This window comes from Bos indicus, chromosome 7 (genome assembly GCF_029378745.1).
Source record: "Bos indicus isolate NIAB-ARS_2022 breed Sahiwal x Tharparkar chromosome 7, NIAB-ARS_B.indTharparkar_mat_pri_1.0, whole genome shotgun sequence".
NCBI classification, from domain to species: Eukaryota; Metazoa; Chordata; class Mammalia; order Artiodactyla; family Bovidae; genus Bos; species Bos indicus.
Genome location: NC_091766.1, coordinates 6845410 through 6859879, shown reverse-complemented (window position 1 = coordinate 6859879; position 14470 = coordinate 6845410). Strand labels below are relative to the sequence as shown.

At 48.2% G+C, this 14470-nt stretch overlaps 1 protein-coding gene across 1 annotated transcript; it reads right to left on the bottom strand.

The window, feature by feature from the left end:
* Nucleotides 1-1002: 1002 nt before the first annotated feature.
* Nucleotides 1003-9292, bottom strand: CIB3 (calcium and integrin binding family member 3). The gene is made up of 4 exons (XM_019963566.2): nucleotides 9105-9292; nucleotides 7800-7947; nucleotides 6353-6548; nucleotides 1003-1112 (listed from the first exon to the last, which is right to left on the bottom strand). Exons 1-4 carry the CDS (start codon nucleotides 9117-9119, stop codon nucleotides 1091-1093), a joined length of 381 nt encoding a protein of 126 aa, XP_019819125.2. The 5' UTR covers nucleotides 9120-9292; the 3' UTR covers nucleotides 1003-1090.
* Between the last annotated feature and the right edge of the window lie 5178 nt (nucleotides 9293-14470).

Below are 14470 nucleotides of genomic sequence, written 5' to 3'. Positions count from 1 at the left end.
GGGCCCCCAAGATGACTCTAGGTGGAGCAGAGTGATGTGCTGTGCTGTGCTTAGTCGCTCACTTGTATCCAGCTCTTTGCAACCCCATGGGCTGTAGCCCGCCAGTCTCCTCTGTCCATGGGGTTTCTCCAGGCAAGAATACGAGTGGGTTGCTATGCCCTCCTCCAGGGGATTATCCCACCCCAGGGATTGAAGCTAGGTCTCCCACATTGCAGGCGGATTCCTTACTGTCTGAGCCACCAGGGAAGCCCAAGAATACTAGAGTGGGTAGCCTATCCCTTCTCCAGGGGATCTTCCTGACTCAGGAATCAAACCAGGGTCTCCTGCATTGCAGGTGGATTCTTTACCGGCTGAGCTACCAGAGAAGCCCAAGTGAAATAGTGTGTGGCTTCCCAAATCTGCAAGATGTAGAGGTTTGGGATCTGGAGTGAGGTGGGCCTGGGCTCAAGTCTGCCCCTGCAAATGACTTCAGGTGTGGCCTTGGGCAAGTCACTCCACTGTCTCTGAATGAAGTGGAGTGCTTCTCTGCCAGGGATGTCACAGGGAGTCAATGCAATGGCAGAATGGCAGGTGCTTCGTGACAATAAAGCACTGTGCCAGACTCAGTGAGTGACATTCTTGCCCAGAGGCCTCCCCTGGCAGTTCTGATGATTCAACGAGGAGGTGAAGCTTTAGTTTCCTTGAGAAATTCAGGGATTGAGGGGGGGAAAGGGGGACTTGAGTAGTCATGTTCCACCCCTGGGGATGCCCTGGGGCGGGACACAGCAGGGGCCTCATCTCCTCTGCCCACCAGGTGAGTCACTTCCAGCCCTCACAGTGGAGAGATGTCCAGAGTCAGCCCTTTCCTTGTACAAATGGGAAGATCATGGCCCACAGAGGGTGCAGCCACACAGAATCACACAGTGAGGACAGAGGTGCGATCCCAGGCTGCCTCCCTCTGATCTACCAGGTTTAGAGGGGAAACACATTGTCCAGGCAGCTGTGACTCAGTGACGTGCATTTATTCCCGGAGCCCAGGGAAAGCAGATTTCACAACAGGATGAGGGGTCACCCCGACGTCCTCTGGCCCAGCTGCTCCTCCATGGTGCCCTCAGATGCGGATGTGGAAAGTGCTGGGTGCAAAGAGGAAAGGAGTCTGTCAGCAGGCAGAGAGCAGCCTCTCTTCATCCCCCTCCCCAACACTCCCACCGCGAGTCCCCAAGGCAGGCAAGGAGCCATGGTGGTGAGGGTGAGGGGGAGATGGACCCCTTCAATAAACCCTAGGCCATGGTCTTCCTGGCCCCTACAGGGGTTGAGAGCACACATCATTTTGGATCAGAGATTACATCCTGGCTCTGCCCCAGACTCTAAGGCTACCTCTCTAGGCCTCCATTTACTTCCCTGTAAAATGAGGATAATGGCAACCTCCTAAAAAGGACTTATTACCTACCAGGTGAATGCAGCAGTCATTGCACCTGCCATAGTTTGACCTCAGGCCAAACTACAGGGAGGGAACACAGCCCCACCCATCAGCAGAAAATTGGATTAAAGAGTTACTGAGTGCGGCCCCGCCCACCAGAGCAAGACCTACTTTTCCCCATAGCCAGTCCCTCCCACCAGGAAGTTTCCACAAACCTCATCCTCATCCATCAAAGGGCAGACAGAATGAAAACCACAATTACAAGAAAACTAACCAAACTGATCACATGGATCACAGCCTTGTCCAAACTCAATGAAACTATGAGCCATGCAGTGTAGGGCCACCCAAGATAGATGGGTCATGGTGGAGAGTTTTGACAAAATGTGGTCCACTGAACAAGGGAATGGCAAACCACTTCAGCACTCTTGCCTTGAGAACCCCATGAACAGTATGAAAAGGAAAAAAGATACGACACTGAAAGATGAACTCCCCAGGTCGGTAGGTGCCCAATATGCTACTGGAGAAGAGTGGAGAAATAGCTTCAGAAGGAATGAAGAGGCTGAGCCAAAGCGGTAACAGTGCCCAGTCTGGAGGTGAAAGTAAAGTCAGATGCTGTAACGAACAATACTGGAAAGGAACATGGAATGCTAGGTCCCTGTGTGCTGTGCTGTACTTAGTCGCTCAGTCGTGGCCGATTCTTTGCGACCGTATGGACTGTAGCCCACCAGGCTTCTCTGTCCGTGGGGATTCTCCAGGCAAGAATACTGGAGTGGGTTGTCATCCCTCCTCCAGGAGATCTTCCCAACCCAGGGATCGAACCCAGGTCTCTCACACTGCAGACGGATTCTTTACCATCTGAGACACCAGGGAAGTCCATTAATCAAGACAAATTGAAAGTGGTCAAACAGGAGATGGCAAGAGTGAACACTGACATTTTAGAAATCAGTGAACTAAAATGGCTGGGAATGGGAGAATTTAATTCAGATGACCATTATATCTATCACCGTGGGCAAGAATCCCTCAAAAAAAAAAAAAAATGGAGTAGTCCTCATGGTCAACAAAACAGTCCAAAATGCAGTACTTGGGTGCAATCTCAAAAATGACAGAATGATCTCAGTTTGTTTCCAAGGCAAACCATTCAGTATCACAGTAATCCAAGCCTATGCCCCAAGTATGCCCCATTGGCACAGTGATCCAAGCCTGAAGAAGCTAAAGTTGAACAGTTCTATGAAGACATACAAGATCTTCTAGAACTAACACCAAAAAAAAAGATGTCCTTTTCATCATAGGGGACTGGAATGCAAAAGTAGGGAGTCAAGAGACACGTGGATTACAGGCAAGTTTGGCCCTGTACAAAATGAAGCAGGGCAAAGGCTAACAGAGTTTTGCCAAGAGAACGCACTGGTCATAGCAAACACCCTCTTCCAACAACACAAGAGACAACTGTACGCATGGACATCGCCAGATGGTCAATACAAAATCAGATTGATTATATTCTTTGCAGCCAAAGATGGAGAAGCTCTATACAGTCAGCAAAAACAAGACCAGGAGCTGACTGTGGCTCAGATCATAAACTGCTTATAACAAAATTCAGACTAAAATTGAAGAAAGTAGTGAAAACCACGAGGCCATTCACATATGACCTAAATCAAATCCCTTATGATTATATGGTGGAAGTGACAAATAGATTCAAGGGATTAGATCTGATAGAGTGCCTGAAACTATGGATGGAGGTTCATAACATTGTATGTGAGACAGTGATCAAAACCATCCCCAAGAAAAAGAAATGCAAAAAGGCAAAATGGCTGTCTGAGAAGGCCTTACAAATAGCTGAGAAAAGAAGAGAAGCGAAAGGCAAAGGAGAAAAGGAAAGATAAACCCATCTATATGCAGAGTTCCAAAAAAGAGCAAGGAGAGATGAGAAAGCCTTCCTAAGTGAACAATGCAAAGAAAAAGAGGAAAACAATAGAATGGGAAAGACTAGAGGTCTCTTTAAGAAAATTGGAGAAACCAAGGGAACATTTCATGCAAAGATGGGCACAATAAAGGACAGAAATGGTATGGACCTAATAGAAGCAGAAGATATTAAGAAGAGGTGGCAAGAAAACACAGAAGAACTATACAGAAAAGATCTTAGTGACCTGGATAACCACGATGGTGTGATCACTCACCTAGAGCCAGACATCCTGGAGTGCAAAGTCAAGCGGGCTTTAGGAAGCATCACTGTGAACAAAGCTACTGGAGGTGATGTATTCTAGCTGAGCTACTTTAAATCCTAAAAGAACCACACTCAATATGCCAGAAAATTTGGAAGACTCGGCAGTGGCCAAAGGACTGGAAAAGGTCAGTTTTCATTCCAATCCCAAAGAAGGGCAATGCCAAAGAATGTTCAAACTACCACACAATTGCACTCATTTCACATGCTAGCAAAGTCATGTTCAAAATTCTCCAAGCTAGGCTTCAACAGTACGTGAACTGAGAACTTCCAGAAGTACAAGATGGATTAAGAAAAGGCAGAGGAACCAGAAATCAAGTTGCCAACATTCACTGGATCATAGAAAAAGCAAGAGAATTCCAGAAAAACACCTGCTTCTGCTTCATTGGCTACTCTAAAGCCTTTGACTGTATGGATCACAACAAACTGTGGAAAATACTTAAAAAGATGGGAATACCAGACCACCTTACCTGCCTCCTGAGAAATCTGTATGCAGGTCAAGAAGAAACAGTTAGAACAAGACATGGAACAATGGACTAGTTCCAAATTGAGAAAGGAGTACATCAAGGCCGTATATTGTCACCCTGCTTATTTAAATTATGTGCAGAGTACATCATGTGAAATGCCAGGCTGGATAAGGCACAAGCTGGAATCAAGATTGCTGAGAGAAATATCAATAACCTCAGATATTCAGATGACACAACCCTTATGCCTGAAAGCTAAGAGGAACTAAAGAGCCTCTTGATGAAAATGAAAGAGGAGAGTGAAAAAGCTGGCTTAAAACTCAACATTTAAAAAACTAAGATCACGACATCTGGTCCCATCACTTCATGGCAAATAGAAGGGGAAACAATGGAAATGGTGATAGACTTTATTTTCTTGGGCTCGAAAATCACTGCAGATAGTGACTTCAGCCGTGAAATTAAAAGACACATGCCGCTTTGAAGGGAAGCTATGACAAACCTGGACAGCATATTAAAAAGCAGAGACATTGCTTTGCTGACAAAGGTCTTTATAGTCAAAGCTATGGTTTTTCTAGCAGTCTAGGATGGGACAGCTGGACCATAAAGAAGGCTGAGCCCGGAAGAATTGATGCTTTTGAACTGTGGTATTGGAGAAGACTCTTGAAGAGTCCCTTGAATACAAAGGAGATCAAACCAGTCCATCCTAAAGGAAATCAGTCCTGAATATTCATTGGAAGGACTGATGCTGAAGCTGAAGCTCCAATACTTTGGCAACCTGATGCGAAGAGCTGACTCACTGGAAAGACCCTGATGCTGGGAAAGAAGGAAGGCAGGAGGAGAAGGGGACAATAGAGGACGAGATGATTGGATGGCATCACGGGCTCAATGGATATGAGTTTGGGCAAGCTCCAGGAGATGGTGAATTACAGGGAAGCCTGGCATGCTGCAGTCCGTGGAGTTGCAGAGAGTCAGACACAACTGAGAGACTGAACAACAAAATGGGAGTAACAGCTATCCCTCCCTAACTGAACTGTAATGAGGGCTGAAAGAATGGAAAGTGTTTGTTGCTCAGTCTTTTCCAACTCTTTGCGACCCCAGGGTTGTAGCCTCCCAGGCTCCCCTGGCCATGGGATTCTCTAGGCAAGAATACTGGAGTGTGTAACCATTCCCTTCTCCAGGGTATCTTCCCCACCCAAGGATCAAACCCAGGTCTCCTGCATTGCAGGCAGATTCTTTAACATCTGAGCTTCTAGGGAAGTTGATGGCTCAGACAGTAATGAGGGCTAAAAAGAGGCAAATATACAGAGCAGGATGCACATTAGGTACTCAGTTAGTGGCAAGGGATTCATCATGGTGTCATTATTCATGTCTCAGTGGTCAGGAGACCAGCCTTGTTATCCAGGGTAGAGGAAGGAGATCCTCTGGGCATGAAAGCCACAACAGTAACAATAGCGCACAGTTATTGAGCACCTGCTGTATGCAAAGAACTGCTGTAAATTCTTTCCGTGTACTAGCTCAAGGTCAGTCAACTTTCTTCTGCCAAGGGCCAAATGATTGATATTTACAACTCTGCACAATGACTCAATGTCACCTTAAAGCTCAAAAGAAGCTGTGAACACTATGAACACAAATAGGCATGGCTGTATGCCAATAAAACCAGCAATGGACATGGAAATATGAGTTTTATATCACTTTCATGTGTTGTGGAGTATGATTTTTTTCCCCCAACCATTTAAAAATGTAAAAACCATTCCAAGCTCATGGGAGATATAAAAACATCTCCCATGTATTCCCACCCACCCCCTGTATTAACTCATTTAATCTGTGCTGGATCCCCTGGAGAAGGAAATGGCAACCCCCTCCAGTATTCTTGCTGGGAAAATCCCCTGGACTGGCAGACTACAGTCCATGGGGTCGCAAAAGAGTTGGACATGATTGAGCGACTGAACAACAATCCTCCCTAGAGTGCTGATTTTCCCTAGTGTTGCCAAGTACAGTTGTCCAGTCTGTTCACTGCAAAATGTTCAGGCAAGTAAGGACTGAAGTTCCAACCATGTTCTACTCACCCAAAGAGCTGTGTCCACCCACAAGAGGTGTCCCCAGGGTCTCTAATTAGCCCCATTCAAAAGACACAGCCTGAGGCCAGGGAGGTCAGGAAAGTTCCCCAGTGTCACAAATGAAAAAATGGAGGAAATTTCACAGTCTGTGGATCTAATCCATGAGCACTCCTCTCGTACATAGGAATGGATTGTGCAGGATGGCAAGGAATATCACCTGAGGAAGTCTGGTGCCCGAAGGATCATGTTCTGGAAGTCTTCCAGGGACAGCCGCCCGTCGTGGTCCCCATCGGCTTCATCCAGCACCTTCTCACATATCAGGCTCACCTCCTCAGTACTCAGCTCCCCCCGCGTCAGCTTAGTCACCGTCTGCTCCAGGTCCCACGCACAGATGTAGTCATCATTGTTAAAGTCTGCAAAGCAGGACAGGTGGGGACATGGGGGTGACCAGACAACAGGGACCAGGCAGGCTGGGCCAGTGGTGAACACATCTTGTCCCCATGTGACAAAGGAAGAAACTGAGGCACTGGAGGGAACCCAAGACCCTGGGCTATTAGCCAGATCTTGCTTTGGAATTGGGTAGGTAACTGCTAGGAGGTCATTCATTCACTCAAGTATTAATGAGCACTTATTATGTGTCAATCTCTGGGGGCCTAGATGGTAAAGAATCTGCCTGCAATACAGGAGACTCAAGTTCGATCCCCAGGTGGGGAAGATCTCCTGGAGAGAATGGCTACCCACTCCAGTATTCTTGCCTGGAGCATCCCATGGACAGAGGAGGCTGGCAAGCTGCAGTCCATGGGGTCGCAAAGAGTTGGACACAACTGAGAGACTAACACTACTATGTGTCAGGCGAGTGATCATTGTTTTTCATTCATTCCCTCTTTCAATAAGTATTTACTGAGTGCCTACTTTGTGCCAGGCACTGTGATAAATTTTCATTCATTCATTCAACAAGTATTTACTGAATACCTACTATGTGCCAGAGACAGATGGCAAACCAAACACTGCCACTGCTCTAGGGTCTCTTCAGAGAGAAAATCAATAAGATGTGAACAGATGAATGAACAAGAAGTTAAGCAGCACTGCTCCATGCCAGGAGAGAAATTGAATGTGGCATGGGAGTGACTAGGAGGCAGGGACTACTTTGGACGGAGATATCAAGGTAAGAAGGAACTAGGGGAAAGGTATTCCAGACAAAAAGCACAGCAGAGGCAAAGGCCCAGAGGCAGAAAGGGTTTGATGTGTTGGGGAAACAGCCAGACCAGTGTTCAGTTCAGTTCAGTTCAGTTGCTCAGTCGTGTCCAGCTCTTTGCGACCCCATGAATCGCAGCACGCCAGGCCTCCCTGTCCATCACCAACTCCCGGAGTTCACTCAAACTCACGTCCATTGAGTCAGTGATGCCATCCAGCCATCTCATCCTCTGTCATCCCCCTCTCCTCCTGCCCCCAATCCCTCCCAGCATCAGAGTCTTTTCCAGGCCAGTGTAGCTGGATGGAATTAGCAGAGGGATAGGGTGGAGGGGGAGGTACCAAGTTGGGATGAAGGACAGGGCCAGGCAGGGCCTCAGAACCCTTGGTGAGACATATATGATGGCCATGCAGTCCCTGACCCAAGACCTGGGTTCATTCCCACTTCCTCACCCTGGGGTCTGTGCACGCACCATAAATTTTAAAAGCATAGTAGGCTTTGAGGTCACGGGGAGCCATTTCACTCATCACAGAAAACATGTCCAGGAAGTTGTCCAAGGTCATATGGCCATCCCCATCCTCGGAGAAGACCTGGGCGATCCTCTGACGGAAGGGGTTGTCCTAGAGACAGGAAATCCATCCCTTACCAGGTTTTCTGGGGCTCCGTGTGGTTTCACTGTCAACCCCCACCTTCCTGGAAACCTCTGAGTACCCTTCACTAAGACTCTCTTCCTCATATGATCCCTGGAGAGGACCCCAGGCAACTCCAGTCTCTTCCTCTATGGCCTGGGTGCCAGTTAACCCCCATTCTGGCTTCAGAGGCAGTCACATGACCCCAGTGAGGCCAATCAGGGATTTCCATTCACCTGGCAATGGCGATTGCCTCTAGGATGATCATGTGACTCCAGATGGCCAATCAGAGGCTGCCTTGGGAGGGTTTCTGAACAGTTGGGGTGGAGGAACCTCATTTCTGCTTGTTGCAGAGCTGATGGGAGGAAATCTCGGGCAGTTGGTGTTTCCCTTCACTACCTCAAGAGATCAGGCTGCCTGAGACTGAAGCCTTTTCCTGGGAGAAGCTGAATTATGGAGGGGGATTCTGAAGCACAACACTTTCTGCCCCTCTTGAATGAGGCTTCTGTCCTTGTGATAAATAATCTCTATTCTCTGTCCTTTATCCCACAAGTCCCCTCCAGAGTCACAAACTAGTGTCAAACATCCTGCTGAGAAGAATCTGTCTTTAATGGCTTCTACTATGAAAAAGAAGAACTAATGTTCCTGAGTGGGCTTCCCAGGTGGCACTAGCAGTAAAGAATCTGCCTGCCAATGCTGGAGACATAAGAGATGCAGGTTCGATCCCTGGGTTGGGAAGATCCCCTGGAGGAGGACACAGCAACCCACTTCTAGTATTCTTGCCTGGAAAATCCCCATGTACAGAGCAGCCTGGTGGGCTTACCGTCCATCGGGTTGCAAAGAGATGGACATGCCTGAAGAGACTTAGCACGTACTCAGTGCAATGTTCCTGAGTACTTACCATGTCACAGGCCCTGTGCTAAGCCCTTTACCTGCATTATCTCATCTCATCTTTCCCACAACCCAGAGTTTGAATTGTGTCTCTCTCATGTCCTAGCTGTGTGATCATAAACAAGTGTCTTAACCTCTCTGAAATTCAGTTTCTTCACCTGTAAAATAGAAATAATTGCAACAGTCACCTCATAGAAATACAGCAAGGCACATCCCTTCTTTTTTATCCCATGCCTGCCCCAGGGCCCCGGGCATACCTTCAGCTCAGGCATGCTGCCAATGAGCTCATAGGGCACCTTCACGTCAGGGCAGCTGGTATAGTCGAGAGGGACAAGCTGAGGGGCCAGGTCCTGGTAGCGATAGAAGAGCCTGGTATGGGGAGGGAAACAATGAGAAGGTCTGGGTGATGAGTGAGGGTGAGCTTGTCTCTACTCTCTCACTTTCACAGATGCTCACTATACACTGAAGGATGCTGAGCCATCAGCCCTGGGCCCAACCCTCACACAGAGACATCTTTATCTCCCTAGGGACAAGGCCAAGGTAAAGAGAGGACCCCAGGGACTTCCCTGGAGGTCCAGTGATTAAGAATCCACCTGCCAATGCAGGGGCCACAGGTTTGGTCCCTGGTCTGGGAAGATCCCACATGCCATGAGGCAACTACTGAGCTCATACACCACAACCACTGAAGCCCGCACACCTTTGAGCCCATGCTCCCAAGAGAAGCCACTGCAGTGAGAAGCCCACATATCACAACCAGAGAGCAGCCCCTGCTCACCAAAACTGGAGAAACCTACACAGCAACCAAGACCCAGAGCAGCCAGAAAATTAATTCATTCATTGTTTTTAAAATGTAAAAAAGAGAGAGAGAGAGAGAGAGAGAGAGAAGACCCCAAAGCTAGGGGAAACTAGAGTGGGAAAAGTAAGCCAAGGAGAAGGAAGGACTTCCTGGAGGAGGGGGCATGGGTGCTAGGTGCTGGGCTTTGAAGCACAAATAAGAGCTCAGCAGGCAGGTGGGGTTGACAGAAAAGAGAGTGCTTAAGGCAAGGTCATCTCACATTGAGCATTCAGAGACTCTGAGTCAATCTACGATTTGCTAGACATCATCACACTGTTGGCAAGACCCTCATCCTCACACTTTCCCTCTGTCCTTCCATAATGGGGGTTGCAGTTCCCTCAAGGGGCCAGAGACACAGTCTAATATTCAGGTTTTTCAAAGGGGTAAATGGAAGGCATTTTGCAAAACAGCAAAGGCCATACACACTGCCCAGATGGTGGGGTCAGGTGTCTACTCCAATGCCCTTGCCTGGTGATACCGTACCGTCACTGGAACATGCTGAGCAGTCACCTGTACAGACCATCCTTGATGGGCCAGAGATCCTGAAGTTGTTAGGGACGTCTCAGCGGGGGATAGAAGCCTCTGGGTCATATGATGGCTAGGAACTGGAAGAGGGGTTATCTGGAACTTCACTGCTGGGTCCCTTCAGAGAATAGCCTGCGTTTGGGTTTCTGTATGGCCTCGAGTAAGTCCCTCTTCCCCTTTTCCCCTCTTTCTGCTCAGTAGGTCTGCGTGAGAAGCAAGAAGCTTGAGACACACAAAGTGTTAGCCTCAAACTCTTTGGGGCTCTACCCATCTACCCAGGGGTCTGAGGTCAGCCTCCCCTGTGTGAGCCTCAGTTTCCCCATAAGTCATCCAATCATGATGGTCAGGGTGACCCTGTGAACTGTCCTCACCCAGACAGTGGGGCTTACTGGTGGAAGTTGTGCCCATCAATAATGGATGTCCTGCACCCACGCAATTGGGACCTTGGCCCTGATCACTCTGCAGTCAAACCCCAGCCAGCTTGGGTTTCACAAGTCAAAGTTCATGGGTGGGTCCGGAATCTGGATAATGGCTCCATGGGCTGAGTGATGCTGTAGGAGGATCAGTGCTCACACCAGGAACCTGCAGTAGCCTGGGGCCACCTCTTCACCCTCTAACCTTGATGTCAACCCCACCACCCAGAGCTGGCTCTAGACTCTGCCTCCTGGGGTCCCAGCCTGTTCTCACTGGGCCTCAGGGGGAAGTTTTGATCTGCATCACCCCTGCTCACACACTCTCTATGGCTCCCTGCCACCTTCAGGAGAAAGCCCGAGCTCGTCAGCCTAGAGGTGTGGCAATAGGGCCAGATGGGACGTCTCAGCAGCCTTCCCATCTCTGCGTCATCCACCAACTGAGCACACGATTCCCCCATTAAGCATCGAGTGCAGTCAAATTGCAAAGCATATAGAAAGGGCCCAGCTCTTCTTCCCTTCCTCCTCAGACTGACCTCATGATTTCCTTTCTCGTGAAGAAGGTGCAGTCCTGTGGAGAGAGATGTTGGCTTAACCCAGACCCTGCCTGATGCGGAGGGTGCCTCCTTCCTCTCCCACAACCCATCACTGCCTGAATCCACACACAGAGCCACCCCAGGACCTCTTGCTGACTGCGCCCCCCACCCCCCCAGGATGAAGGGATGCTGTCCCCATTTCTTCAGCCAAGAAAACAACCAGGCTGCCAAACCCACCGACAGCTTGGTCCATCACCCCTACCTGATAAGCTTCCAGCTGCTCATGAGTGAAGACTGTTTGCTTGTTGCCCATTAGTGGAGACCTCTGCCTGGACTCTGGAACAGGCTCCCAAAGCCCCCCAATCTCCTCAGGGCCACACCGGTTGCCAGGCTGCTGCTCACCAGTGTCTGGGCAAATCTCCCTGCCCTGGCTGTCACCTGCCCACCCTCCTCATCACCCCCAGCCTGGGTGAGACTCAAGTTACAGCCAAGCTCTCTGGGCAACGGCCTGAGTATATGTCCACAGTCATCAGGGCAAGGAGAAGGGCTCAGGGAGGTCACAGGGCATCCCTCAGTGGGGAGACCACACTTGCCATCACCAGTGAGACTGGTGTGGGGTGTGGGGCATCTTTGAGAAATGGGCAGGGTGATGGAGAGGCTGCCGGCACACTTCAGGTCAAATTCCAGCTCTTCACCCACTGGTCTTAGGCGGGTCACCTGGCCTCTCTGAGCCTTGTTTGCAAGATGGAAATTATATTAGTACCTACTTCATAGAGTAGTAAAGAATCTGCCTGCCAAAGCAGGAGACTTGGTTTCAATCCCTGGGGTCGGAAAGATCCCCTGGAGAAGGAAATGGCACCCACTCCAGTATTCTTGTCTGGGAAATCTTACGGACAGAGGAGTCTGGTGGGCTACGATCCTTGGGGTCACAAAGAGTCGGACAGGACTTAGTGACAAAGCAACAAAAACACAGAGTTGTTCTGAAGATCTGATGAGATCATTCACTCAACTTCCCCAACCAAAAGCAAAATTTTTTTGACCATTGAATGTAAGCCAATTGTAGACACATGATAGTGAACAAGCTAGATGAGGTGTGCATTGGAGATGATGATGAGAATGATGTTATGGCTTGAGAAAAGCAATCTAACGTCTAAGTTTGGGTTAAATTAACACCATAGTTCTTTATTGCAGGACTCGTCAGACCCTTTAATATGTTAATGTGCACCACGCATCCTCAAGGGGTAAATTCAGTAATTTCCCCTACGTATTGAATGAATTTCATCCCAAGAGCACGTTCTTAAGTCCAATTCATTCATTAAGTCCAACAAAGTTAGTCTAAGCACTCAACTAATACAATTGGCTTTTTGTACTGTTCATACAGTAATAATACTTTTCACACACATGGTACATACAAAGCAAACACACAAAATAAAACATTTCAAATCCTACAGTACAGTCCCTTGAAAAGTGCAGTAGTACAGTACAATAGCTGGCGTACAGGGGCTGGCATCAAATGAACAGTCAAGAAGAGGAACCGACTGGAGGAGGGAGAGGAGGGGAGATGTGGTAAAGCTGGAGGACTATCAGCAATAGGAGATGGAGGGCAAGCTGCAATTTCACTCCCGTCTGACATCGATGGCACCAATTCCGACTCCTTGCTGGAGCCAGATGCGGGTTCACATCTTTGAGTTTGTAACTTGAAGGTTCATATGTAGAGAACTTACTGGCAACGTAGCAGCTGCCAATGTTATTAAGACCCAGAATCCTCCTGGGCAGAAGGTCTGGGAGTCGGACGTTCCCAGCCTGGTATTCCCTGCCCTTCTGACTCAGGATCTAGCCTCCTTCCACTTTCCTCTCCTGCCTATCCACTTCCAGCCCCACACTCTAGACCCCCTGAACCACCCTTGAGGCTTCCCCTTCCCTCATCCCTGCTTTCCATGGCATGAACCATCACAATTCCTCCCACCAGGCTCCTCTGGCCCCTGCCTCAGCTTCCAAATATGCGAAGCCATCTTATATAATATGACTACGATCAAGCTTTAAAGAACCCCTGAGGATGATTTTTTGGGGAAAAAAAATGACAATACCAAGTACTGACAAGGATATAGAGCAACTGGAACTCTTATACATTGCTCATGGTGATGCAAAATGGTACAGCCACTCTGAAAAATGAGTTGGCAGTTTTTTAATAAAGTTAAACAGACACTTATACATGACTTAGCAATCCCACTCCTGGGCATTTGCCCAGAGGACATGAAAACCTATGTGTACACAATAACCCGCCCACAAAACAGAGACAACATTTGCCAATCACATAACTGGCAAGGGACTGGTCGCCAAGCTACATAAAGAACTGTCACAAGTCTACAAAAAAAAAAAAAAGAGGAGAAGGAAATGGCAACCCACTCCAGTACTCTTGCCTGGGAAATCCCATGACAGAGGAGCCTGGCAGACTACAGTCCATGGGGTCACAAGAGTCAGACACTACTTAGAGACTACACCATCACCACCATCACAATAAAAAGGCAAATAACCCAAGTGAAAAATGGGCCAAGGTTAAGGGGAGGGAGGGATGAATAGGCGAAACGCAGGGGATTTTTAGGGCAGTGAAACTACTCTGAATGATACTATGAGTCTGCATCATTACACTTGCATCATTATACATTTGTCCAAACCCACAGAATGGACAACACCAAGAGTGAATTCTAATTTAAAACTATGGACTCTGACTGATTATGGGTCAATGTAGATTCATTAATTATAACAAATGCACCACTCTGATGGGGGGTGTTGGCAACTGGGGAGATGGTACATTAGTAGGGCAGGAGATGTAAGGGAAGTCTCTGCACCTTCCTCTCGGTTTTGCTGTGAACTTAAAACTGCTCTAAAAATGTCTATTAAAGCAAAACAAAACGGTTGAAGGATTTGAATAGACATCTCTCCAAAGAAGATATACAAATGATAAGCACATGAAAACATGCTCCACATCACTAGTCATTAGATAAGTTAAATGCAAATCAAAACCACACTCACTAGGATGGCTATAATAAAAAAAGGCACACAATAACCAGTGTCAACCAGGAGGTAGATGTATCAGAACCAGCATACACTGCTGGTGTGTGTTCATGCATGCGTGCTCAGTCACTCAGTCATATCCAACTCTTTGTGACCCTATGGACTATAGCCTGCCAGGCTCAGAAGTCCATGGGATTCTCCAGGCAAGAATATTGGAGTGGGTTGCCATGCCTTCCTCTAGGGCATCTTCCTGACCCAGGATTGAACCCACATCTTCAGTGTCTCCTGCACTGCACGTGGAT

Bases quoted from the DNA above. Each gene is read 5' to 3' on its own strand.
- CIB3 (XM_019963566.2), bottom strand. The intron at 6,549-7,799 runs GTGCGTGCACAG...CCTGCTTTGCAG, and splicing joins CTATGCTTTTAAAATTTATG to ACTTTAACAATGATGACTAC. The intron at 1,113-6,352 runs GTGATATTCCTT...CTTTGCACCCAG, and splicing joins CGGGCACCAGACTTCCTCAG to CACTTTCCACATCCGCATCT.